Source organism: Aulonocara sp. 'chitande type north' Nkhata Bay, linkage group LG1 (genome assembly GCF_057382095.1).
Source record: "Aulonocara sp. 'chitande type north' Nkhata Bay isolate Kocher_YH1m ecotype deep benthic linkage group LG1, A_spYH_male_GT1.1, whole genome shotgun sequence".
In the NCBI taxonomy this organism is placed as follows: domain Eukaryota; kingdom Metazoa; phylum Chordata; class Actinopteri; order Cichliformes; family Cichlidae; genus Aulonocara; species Aulonocara sp. 'chitande type north' Nkhata Bay.
In genome coordinates this window covers 23,694,025-23,706,458 of record NC_141344.1, presented here as the reverse complement: position 1 = coordinate 23,706,458, position 12,434 = coordinate 23,694,025, and the positions used below count along the sequence as shown (strand labels likewise).

Genomic DNA, 12,434 nt, shown 5'->3' with positions numbered 1-12,434 from the left:
ACATATTTTCTAAAGACTAAGAGAAACACTTGTGTAAAAATGCCAAGGAAGCAGAAAAAGTCACAAGCTGCAAAACAACGCTGGAAGAAGTTCCATGAGTTTCATGAAGTACCAACATGTGAACAAGCTGAGTGTGATTTTCCTCAGAGCTCTGCAGAAGACTTTGTGTCTGCAAAGACCAATGCTGATGGTGTCAAACAGGCAGGTCAACATGTTCCTGCACATGTACAACAGGTATCCTATGCAGATGCTGTAAAGATTGGATTGCAGCATGAATTTAATGATCATCAGGTAAACCATAGAGACCAACCTGAGGTGTCAAGTGCCCCACAGGTGGGTTATGCTGATATTGTAAAAAGAGGCCGTCACAGTGATGTGGCAGGACCATCTCATGCAGAAAGAGTGAACTTTGAAAACCAGCCCTCTGTTACACATATCTGTGCATCTCACAGCCAGGCTCATCCCAAATATGGAGACTCCAGAAACAAGCAGTGCACATGTAACTCACTCACATTTCTTGCTTTCCTTCATGAGAATGATAACATGACTACAGCTGACCTTAATCTGGTCTTGGATAAAGGTGATGTGATGTACAAAGAGGCCAAGAAAAGATTTCCTAAAAATATTCATTTGGCTACCGATGAGCTGCCAGACAAAGTTGATGCTCGCAGGTCTATGTATCATGTCGACATGACACAGCCTTCCCGGTATGGGACATTTGAAGAACCTCCAGAGGAGGCAGTAGATACCTTTCTCAGCTTAGAAGCAGGACTGAGCTGCCTGTTGTCAGATGTGCAGTATGCCTTACTGATTATGAGTGGATTGTGTATCGCAGTGTTCAGATCCACATCGGGCAAATATGGTTTCTTTGACCCACACTCCAGAACAGCCAGTGGTCTTCCTCTAGCACTATGGTCACGTGATCGTGGTACGGCTGTGATGGTGAAATTCACACTCCTCAGTGACATGATTAAGAGACTCCAGGATTCTTATGAAATGATGGAGATATCACCTTCTTGTAACTATGAACTGAAGCCTGTGCAGTTCTACAGTATGAGCACAGTCAACCTGAGTGATACTATCACAGACACAGTCTGCAGACCAACAGCTGCCACTGCTGTGGCACCTACTCACTCTGATACAACTGTTGATGAAGCAAACTCCTCTTCTCCAAGGAGAAACACAACCACTGATCTTACTGAGATCTCTCCAATGTCTGTTTGTACACCACTGGAGAAACAACAAGAAGTCCGTATGACTCAGTTCACATCACACGAAGCTCCTCAAAATGAATTTACTTTTATAACTACCAAAGAACTATCGAGTGACTTTAATTTCCTTCCATCAAATGATGTTTTTTCCTGTCAGTCAAGGACTGCAATAAAAAATGGTGCTAACTGTGATCTTTCTGATACAGTTATACAAAAAATCTATAAACTGACAAAAGTTAATAAACAGCAAAGGCGCAAAATGAAAAGAAGATTAATGGCATCAGACAAACCAAGAAATCAGAGAAAAGAAAACCAAAAAAGGAAAGAACGACAAAAGTACGCTTCAAATAAAGATTACAAAGAAAAGAAGAAATCTTCTACAAGCGAGGCATATAAAAACAATCCTGAAGTTAGACAGAAACATCAACAATATATTAAAAGACGTTACTGTGAGAATGCTGAATTCAGAAAGAAACAACAACAATATATTAAAAGACGCTACTGTGAGAACGATGAATTCAGAAAGAAACAACAACAATATATTAAAAGACGCTACTGTGAGAACGATGAATTCAGAAAGAAACAACAACAATATATTAAAAGACGCTACTGTGACAATGCTGAATTTAGACAAAAACAAAAAAACTATATCACTAAAAGGTATCAAGAGAGCCCAGATTTCAGAGAGAGACAGAGATCTCGAGTGACTCAGTGTTATGCACGTGATAACGCATTCAGAGTAAGACACAGACAACTAATGAAACAACTAATGCGAGACAGGTATCAAAGTAGTCTTGCCTTCAGGATTATGCACAATATGAGATGTGCAATGAAAATAAAAAGGAAATACAGATGGGTGAACAGACAAACCCAAGAGAGTGACAACAGTGTGATTAACGAGGCCATATCTGTGTTCAAATCACAAATCAAAGCTGGACCATCATACCCATGTACTGTATGTTTCAAGGCTTCATTTCCAAACCAAGTACGACCCTGCAGAAGGTCAAATTATGTCAAAAACCCACATGTAGTTACAACATGTTTGACAGGAAAGTTTGTTCATGTTTGTGATGAAAACTGCAGAAATGAGCAGTGCAATGTTCCCGATGAGAGAAAGAGAGAGTGGATTTGTCACACCTGCCACGATCATCTTAAAAATGGATCCATGCCAGCACTTGCTGTTGCCAATAAGTTGGATCTTGCTGATATTCCAGCTGAACTGTCTGATCTCAACATACTGGAGAGACATCTCATAGCCAAGTGCATACCATTTGCCAAGATCATTCCTCTTCCCAAAGGCAGACAAAGAGCAATTAGAGGAAATGTGGTCTGTGTCCCATCAGAGGTACAGGAAACTGTTGAAACACTACCTCGATTGAGAATTAATTCTCAGGTCATGAGAGTGAAACTGAAGAGACGCTTGTCTTACAAAGGTCATCAGCTGTTTCAGACTGTAAGCTGGTCTAAACTTGTGCAAGCACTGCATAAACTCAAGCAGATTCATCCACAGTATAAGGATGTGAGCATCAGAGATGATGCTGAGCTGTGTGATCCAACTCTTCCTGATGAAGATGATGAGGATGATGATGATGAAAACATGAATGAGGAAGATTATGATGAGGCTGATTTAATGGAAATTGACAGCTGTGAGAAAAATGCACTGAGTGAAGCACAAAATATAAATGAACAGGACATTGACATGTTACCCTGTGATGGTGAACAATCGCATGAACAGATGAGAGATGATTCAGAGCAAGCAGATGGACTGACTAATGGTGGTTTTGCACTCGAGTCCTGTTTGCAGCCCCCTGATGTGGCTGAGGAGATATTATGTTTCAGTGAAGGAATCTACTCTGTTGCTCCTGCAGAGAGAAACAATCCAATAAGTTTTTTCAAAACACCTAAACTGGAGGCCATGGCCTTCCCTGTGCAGTTTCCTACAGGTCAAAACACACTTGATGAAAGAAGGCTGATCAAAGTATCCCCCAGTGGGTATTTCAAATCAAGACTTTTCTGCATTGATGATCGTTTTGCCAAAGACACAAACTATTTGTTCTTTGCACAGTTTGTGACTGAAATACACTTGGCTACATCCAGCATGACAGTACAGTTAAGGAAGGCAAAGCCTCTGACCAGAGATGGTAGAAAAATAACCTCAGGCATGTTACAAGATAAACATGAGGTGGAGAAACTGGTGCGAAATAAAGATGCAGTGAGATTCATGCAGCCTCTGAGAGGAACCCCAGCCTATTGGGAGAAAACAACAAGAGATCTTTTTGCCATGATCAGACAGTTGGGAACTCCCACGTTCTTTTGCACATTTTCAGCTGCTGAAATGCGCTGGCCTGAAGTGATCGAGGCAATAACAAGGCAGCAAGGTGAACAAGTGAATTTTGAAGGACTCGACTGGTCAGCAAAGTGTGACATCCTGAGAAGCAATCCTGTCACAACAATGCGCATGTTTGACAAGAGAGTTGAAGCATTATTCAGAGATTTACTCTTATCTCCTGCAGAGCCACTTGGCAAAGTCATTGACTACTTTTACAGAGTTGAGTTTCAGCACAGAGGAAGCCCACACATACACTGTCTCCTGTGGGTAGAAGGTGCTCCTGTGTTTGAGGAGGATGATGAGCAAACTGTTGTTGATTTTATAAACAAATACATCACAGCTCAGCTGCCTGATCCACATAAACAACCCGAACTGTACAAAAAAGTAACAGAAGTGCAAAAACACAGTAAGAACCACACAAAGACGTGCTTTAGGAGTTTAAGCTCCGGGTGCCGTTTTGGTTTTCCCAAACCACCCTGCAATGAGACAATGATCACAAGACCCAGTGAGGATGATGCACTGGAAGTAGAAACGGCAAAGAACAAGCTCAGACCACTGAACCAGCTGCTGAATGAACCTGAAACTGCTTCCATGAGTTTAGAGCAGCTCTTGGAAAGATGCAAGTTGACACATGCAGAATATGAGAGATACCTGAATAAAATGAACATGAGGAGTACGATCATACTAAAGCGTGATCCAAAAGACTCTTGGATAAATGGCTATAATCCACATCTGCTTGAAGCCTGGAACAGTAATATCGACATAAGCTTTGTTTTAGATGCTTTCGGCGCTGCAAATTATTTAATGAAATATATATCAAAAAAAGAGGGCGGGCTATCTGAGTACCTGAAAACTGTCATTGAAAACTCCAATAAGGACAGTGTAAATGAGTGCGATGAAATGAGAGCCGTCATGCAGGCATATTCAAAGAAGCGAGAGATCAGTGCACAGGAGTGTGTTGCTCGTGCATGTGGTCTTCACATGAAGCAATGTTCACGTGCTGTAATATTCATACCAACTGATGATAATCCTGTGAAAATGAGTCGTCCCCTGTCAGTTCTGGACAACACAACACCTGAGTCTTCCAATGTTTGGATGACATCTTTGAATGACAAATACAAAGCCAGACCTGAAACACCAGAGTATGAGGAGATGTGCATGGCAGACTTTGCTGCTACTTGCAGGATTGTCTATGGCCAACAGAAAAAAGGTAAAGATGTTTTGCCCCTTCTCAATGAGATGGGGTTTGTGCAAAGGCGCAAAAACAATAAGCCTGCTATCATCAGATTTCACCGCTGCTCACAAGAAAAACATCCAGAGCAATATTACGGAAGACTGCTTAAACTGTACCTTCCTCATCGTTCAGACCACGAACTGAAAACACCATCGTTGCCAACCTATCAGGCTTTCTATGGTGCTGGCTGTGTACAGCTACCAGGTACTGACCATCTTGAGTACGTGCAACACATTGTCAAAAGAAACAGAGAAAAATATGAGAAAAACAGTGAGGAGATCGAGAGCGCTGTTGAGGAATATGAGCAGAACAGAGGTGTGACTGACGAATGGTGTAATCTGGCACCTGAATCAGATCTCGTAAGGTTGCCACTTGTTGAACAAGAAAGAGAGCGAGACAATGAAAATGAACAGGAAGATGTGCCCGACTACAGCCGTCAGGCTGATGCTTCAACAGAAGTCAGAGCCATCAGGGAACCCCCTGCTATTGATCCCACATTGTTACGTCAGATGTTTCAGAATCTGAACAAGAAGCAAGCCTGCATATTTTATGCAGTTAGAGACTGGTGCATTAAAAGAGTCTGTGCTCTAAATCCAGAGCAGTTTTTCTTTTATATTAATGGTGGTGCTGGAACAGGAAAATCACATCTTATCAAATGCATCTACTCAGAAGCATCTAAGATACTGAGCAAAGTGCCCAGATATGCAGACGACGTTGACATATCAAAACCCACTGTCCTGTTAACTGCTTTCACTGGGACTGCAGCTTTTAACATTTCTGGAACAACACTGCATTCTCTTCTCAAGCTGCCTAGAAGCTTAAAACCTCCCATTCAGGGACTTGGCAATCAGCTGGATGAAGTCAGATCAGAACTTTTGAATGCTGAAATAATCGTCATTGACGAAGTGTCTATGGTGTCAAGACATCTGTTTGCATATGTAGATGCAAGACTCAAACAGATCAAAGGGACTCGGAGACCCTTTGGAGGCATGTCAGTCATTGCTGTCGGAGACTTCTATCAGCTACCCCCAGTGCGACAGTCTAAACCTCTCTGTGTGCACGACCCGTCTGAGATCGACCTGTGGCGGGAGCATTTTCAGATGATCACTCTGACTGAGATTATGCGTCAGAAAGATGATGTTGTCTTTGCAGAGATGCTGAACAGAATTCGTGTGAAAGGAAAGTTGGATGAGCTTTGCGAAGCAGATAGAAATTTGTTGTCACAGGCCATAACTGAACCAGCCCTTTGTCCAACTGATGCGTTGCACATTTTTGCAACTAATAAAGAAGTGGATGCACACAACTCTGCAACACTGGCTCTGCTCCACACTCATATCATTGACATCCATGCAGATGATTATAGAAAAGATCCTAGAACTGGCAGAATGGCACTTCAAGACAGACCATTGAAAGGAGGTAAAAACGAGTTACCAGACACACTGAAAGTTGCAGAAGGAGCTCGTGTCATGCTCACCAGAAACATTGACATACAAAATGGTTTGGTTAATGGAGCTTTTGGAATACTACTTAGAGTAGTTCACTCTGAAAACGACCAACACATCATCAAGCTTGGACTTAAAATGGATAATGAGACATCTGGAAAGAATAACCGCACACCAGCAGACGACATGGTGTACATTGAGAGAGCAGAGGAGAATCTGAAGCAGAAAGGAGTGGTACGAAGACAGTTCCCAGTGAAGCTGGCCTTTGCATGTACAATACATAAGGTACAGGGTATGACAACTACATCAGCTGTTGTCTCTCTTAAGAGCATTTTTGAGCCCGGCATGGCCTACGTAGCTGTCAGTAGAGTGACGTCTCTCAGTGGACTGTATCTTCTTGATATGGAAGAGAAAAAAATATTCACCAACCCAGAAATCACTGCAGCGCTTGAGAACATGAGACAAGCCAACCTTGATGACATGATGCCTCTTCTACACGTGAGGCAAACACTGAGCAGGTCAGAGGTTTTCACCATTGTTCATCATAATACAGAGGGACTGCCAGCTCACATTAATGACATCAAAAGTCACCATGAATTGTGTCTAGCAGATGTTTTGTGCCTAACAGAAACACACCTGCGGGGCTCTTTTGTCGCAGAGAGTCTCCACTTGGAAAATTACAATTTGTTCAAACGCAACAGACACCTGTCCTACACAAACTTTCCCCAGATGGCAAACAGAAGTGGTGGTGGAGTTGCTGTTTATGTGAAAAGTGACATTCAAGTGCATGAAAAACAGTACATTCATAATGTAACTGACCTTGAATTTCTGGCTTTAAAGGTTGAAGCACCAGTCAGTGCTCTGATTGCAGTTGTATACAGACCTCCAGACTACACTCTGAGGCCATTCCTGAAAAACCTGGTAAGCCTATTAGACTCATTGGAGATCATGGACTGTCATCCCATCATAGTTTGTGGTGATTTTAATGAGAATGTTTTATCCAGTGCAAACAAACCAATCCTGGAGCTGTTTGAGTCTAGGGGATACGCACAGGTCATCACTGCCCCTACCACAGAGAAGAACACACTGCTTGACCTAATTTTCATTTCTCAGTCAGATCGATGTCTCCATTCTGGAGTCATGAAGACATACCATAGTTACCATGACCCAGTATACTGTGTATTGTCCTGTGATGATTCATGATCTAGATCTTTGAATACAGTAAGTAATTTCTATATTTTTGAATGACTTAAGAAAGTAGAGCGATATTTAAAAGTTGACGCCCTGCATTGCAGTATAATGGTTGAATTGTTTACATAAAATACAATTACATGAATTAAGTAATGATATCAGTAAAAGATGACAATTTTATTTATTACAGAAAATCTAAAATTCACTAACAGTAACCTATAAATGTCAGAAAAATCAAATATAGCAGTTTAAAATGAATAGTGTAGGCATATCCTCTCTGCAGCCAGGCTTCAACATCCTGCCAGGCTGCCCCAGTCTCACTGTGGCTGGGAGGGAGGGAGGGTGGACCAGAGGATTGCCTACACAACACATAAATGTTCAACAGCTTCTTCATTGTTTCTGAGAGAACAATAATGACTAAAGGTTGCTTTTTAAAAAAACAAACAAACAAACAAACAAACAAACCTAATTACAGCAATAATGACAGTTAAGCCACTTTATGTGTGCCTCTATTTTGAAATACTATTTACAAAAATGTTATTATTTTGGTTTGTTATAAACTTTAAACTTTTTCAAAAGTATACGATTATATTTTTGGACCAATTTTACTATGAAACATAAATTTTTATGAGCTTTTATCATGTTTCTGGCCAGTGCAATCATCAGGGTGGGTCTGGGTTGATAACTGCACATTTCTGGCCAGAAATGTTTCAGCAGTGTTACATAAGTAGTACATATGTAACACTTGCTTTCTGTTACCAGCTGATACCCTACATTTGTATAGATATTGGATGGTGTGAGGTTGGGGAGTTGAGTGGGGGGGGGTTACGGTGGGAGCTGAGGGGGGGGGGGGTGTTAGGTTTCCTTTTTTCTTTTTCTTTTTTAAGAGAGACACAGTCCTCCTGTGTCTTCTCCAAGCTTCACATGTAAGATCCAACAGTGTGAAGCACATAGCAGCTAGAAACTGTAATGCCACAGATCAGAGAGGCTTCATCATCACCATCTTCATCGCCGTACGATCAGAGCGTGAGACTTCACATCTGGAGCACAGGAGACATTCTGTGATAAGTCCTCCTTCTAGCTTGTCCCACAAGCAGCCGGTGAGATTTACTCACAACAAAAAGGGTTAATGACATAATTTCCATGAAAACATGTATTCATTCTTTGTAAAGTGTTTAAATTGTGTTTTCACTTGACCTTAGGAGTGTTAGAGTGTATTGTAATGTCTGTACTCAGGTGTTTCCCTCTGTGATCCATCCCCATCAGAGCTGAGACACTCAGGACTGAACAGACTGCACAGTTTCTGTGACCGAGCCTCCAAAACACCTTCTTTGAAACCACTCATGATAGAAGGGCTTCATATTTGCAGCAGCACTACTACAGGTATTCAGTTTATTACAGGATGTGTTTGTTTCTTAGGACCAGCTCTGAGTGCACACTACCTAACATATACACCTTTCTGTTCATTACAAACCAACTACTCTGGATCATACGGCCAGTTGGCAGGAATGTTGCTGCAGGAAAACATCCCTGGAGATCACCATCATTGTCAGACTGACTGTGCCTCCTCTGTGCAGTGTCAAGATCCTCTCTAAATGAGTGTGTAAGTTAACATTTTCATTATTTTATTCCCTTTGACAAGACAAGTATCACTGATATTTACATTTACAACTACATATGTTCCCGTTTTCTGCTCTTCTTTTAAAGTCCTCAGCTATCCTGCTTCTGTGCTGCTTGCCACACATCAAACACTGGCCGGATGACAGGGAGGATCCACTCTGAAGTCACTGGACATGATGAGGATCATATGGGACTTTATAGTTTCACAGAAACATTGTGGTCTGTGATTACAGGTTTTAAATGGACATAATGACTGCCTCTCTCTGATCAACAGGCTAAAGGATTGTTTTCATTGTTATTGCTCTGTACAATGTATGCTTATTTAATATTTCATCACAGAGCAAACCTTTATTTATTTAACATTTTTTTATTTTGTTTTAATGTTGAATTAACTGTGGGGATTTTTTTAAGTGGGCACTTGGGATGTCATATGACCAGAAATGTGGTAACTGGAATTCAACAGTATGGAAGAAAAAATCTGCTGAGAACGAAACACATACAAAAACCCCCAAGAAAATTCAAATTCATTCCATGTAATCCAATCTAAAACATTTTAAACTGCTGAACAGCAACACAAACAGTGTTAAAAAACAGTGTTAACAGAATGATTATGATGATTTTGTACCAAAGTTTCAGGTCACATGGCACACCTAGTGTGTAGTGTGGGGTATCAGCTGGTAAGTATAGGTTTTTTCATATTTGTGTCCTTAGAGTTTAGATAGATAAAGCCTTGTGTATAATAATTAGTCATAACCACAACTCAAAGTCAGGGACTAACTAAATTTGGGACTTTGTGTCTGAGCCCAGGTTAAAACAATGTGTAAAAAAGCATTTAGTGGCATGGCTGAACAATGCTGTAAACTATTGATACGTATTTATCCATGTTCACAAAAAGGACTAATGTGTTTATTTGATTATTTGCATGTGTTAAACTGTGTCACCACCTTAGGCTTTCATTTGAGTTTACTCACAAATCTCTATACAGTTCTCTTTTACCACTGTGTGGATTCTGTTTACATTAAAACATAAAAAAGAATGAGTAATAAAAAGATGTGTAGACAGATCAGAAGATTAAGTAGACCGATAGAAACAGCTGTTCAGCCATGTTCTAAGAAACCAACACAATTTAAAGGTTCAGGATTGTGGTTTTAAAAGTTGAATTTTCATGTATTTCATATGTTGCTCATTATTTTTTATTTAGTTATTTAATTTAGTTATTTTTCTTTATTCTACCAGTCCTTTTCAGAAAGAAGCTGTAAAATATGACTTAAGATTTTTATGTTATTTTCTATGACATACAAAACAAATTGATGTATGTAATACTATTAAACATGATATACACATGTGTATATGTCTGAAAAACATCATGCTGTATATTAAAGTTTGTATTTTCTGCAGAATGTTTGTTCATCTTTTAAGTTCATTTCAATTAGAAGAATATGAACTTTTAATATTCATTCAGAGGTTTTCTGACTCTAAATTTTCTTTTGTCATTACTCATCTTTTTATTATTTACATTTTAAACATGCTTAGCTTTTTCCAACTTCTTCTGTGTGAACATCAGCTTTCAAAGGTTCTGCACTTTTATTTTCAGGTTAAAAATTCTGTATTTTCCAGCTCATTCAGATTTTTAACTTAACATTCAGCAATTAATTCATTTCAGTGCATACATTCAGATTCAAGCATTCACACTGCAGTTTCTTCAGAAAATGCACTTTCTAGTTAGTGTGAATGCTTGAAAAGCATTCACAGTATTGTTATTCGAATCTTTATTATTATTATTAGTGTGAATGCTTGAAAAGCATTCACAGTATTGTTCTTCTAATCTTTATTATTATTATATTTTATCTATTCCGTACGTTTTTTGTACTCCTACTCCTTCAAAACCGTTCAACTTAGAAAAACCATTCAAACACCGTTAGATTCCTATTCTTTTGGACAACACTGCTTCTATTTTTCATATTTTTAACATTTATATTTTTAATTTTATTCAACTTTATTCAACAAAAATTTATAATGTATTTCAATGGGGAGACCCTTCAAATTCTCATTCAACTTACTCATTTTTAAACTCTTACTACTTCCACATACATTGACATAGAGCCACCATTCAAACTTTAAAACGAAGACAAAACATTCAACTATTCAACTTGTATTTATCTTTTCAATATCTATTATACTTTTTCTTCAGTTCCAGTTTAAGTTTCATGATGTTTTTTCACCTGTTTCAAAATTTATAATGGGTGTGTATGGGACGGAATGTTGGGGCTAGAGTGAGACAGCTCAACTGCTAGAGTGAGAGGAGCAAAAAAATTAATCTTAAAATCTTTTTTAAAACTGCTGCTGTGTCCGCAGCGTTTGCTCTACAGGTATGATTTTACCCTCAAAACGTAGCCATCGCTGTCCTCTTTCATCCAATGTGTTTACTATTGTCCTAGGTGTTATGGTTCTTTCGTAAATGTCACCAATGCACAGCCTCCTCCCTCCAACTCTTCCATAGACTCTAATGTTAAAATGGCTCAGAAGGTTCGTTTGAAAATCAGAAGAACATGGTGTCTTTACACTGTCACCACGTCCATATAATAAACTCCACAGGCATGAAAACTGAGAATTAGGTAGACTGGACATTGCTGCCGCTCACGGTGAAAGAATTTCGTCAATACGACCTATACTTTTCATTTGGGAGCGATTTGTTTCGGCCTGACTTTTCTGTTCATCTTAAGCAGCAAAAGTGAGGCGCATGTCTGTGTACGTGTGTATGGAGCCATTGGGTGCAGTCACTATAGCAACCAGGCTCACACCTGCCTGCTTAACGAGCTCTGCCTGCCACTGTACCAAGATTCATCTTAAGCACTTCTCTTTCAACTGCTGCTGTGTCCACAGTGTTACAGCCATCATTTTACCCTCAAATTGTCGCCATTATTGTTCTCTTTCCAACACCGTGTCTTTCAAAGCTCAGGCATTTAAACTTTTTAAACTGTGTGGATCAAAGTGGAGGGATCACATTTGAGTCATTCAGTGATTCAAAGAATATGACCTTTTAATATTCATTCAGATGTTTTCTGACTCTAAATGTTCTTTTCTCATTTCTTAGGGTTTTCTAATTTACATTTAAAACATTTTCAGTTTTTTTCCAACTTCTTCTTCTGTGTAAACTTCACCTTTTAGCAGTTCAGCACCTTTGTTTTCAGGTTAAATTCGTTTTTTTTGTTTTGTTTTTAATTTCATTCAAGATTTTTAACTTAAATTCAGTAATTAATTCATTTCAGTGCATACATTCAGATTCAAGCATTCACACTGCAGTTTCTTCAGAAAATGCACTTTCTAGTTATTATTATTATTATATATTCCGTACGTTTTTTGGCATCTCACTCCTTCAAAACCGCTCAACTTAGAAAAACCATTCA

At 39.4% G+C, this 12,434-nt stretch overlaps 2 protein-coding genes across 4 annotated transcripts in view; both read left to right on the top strand.

Moving 5' to 3' along the window:
• Positions 1-12,434, top strand: part of acsf3 (acyl-CoA synthetase family member 3) — a 53,902-nt gene that overhangs the window by 30,748 nt on the left and 10,720 nt on the right. The gene's annotated exons all lie outside the window — the stretch shown is intronic.
• On the top strand, positions 40-10,784 carry LOC147339111 (uncharacterized). Its single transcript, XM_086289213.1, has 4 exons — positions 40-7,137; positions 8,674-8,790; positions 8,907-9,010; positions 9,115-10,784. The coding sequence occupies exons 1-2, from the start codon at positions 40-42 to the stop codon at positions 8,677-8,679; spliced, it is 7,104 nt and encodes a 2,367-aa protein (XP_086145339.1). The 3' UTR covers positions 8,680-8,790; positions 8,907-9,010; positions 9,115-10,784.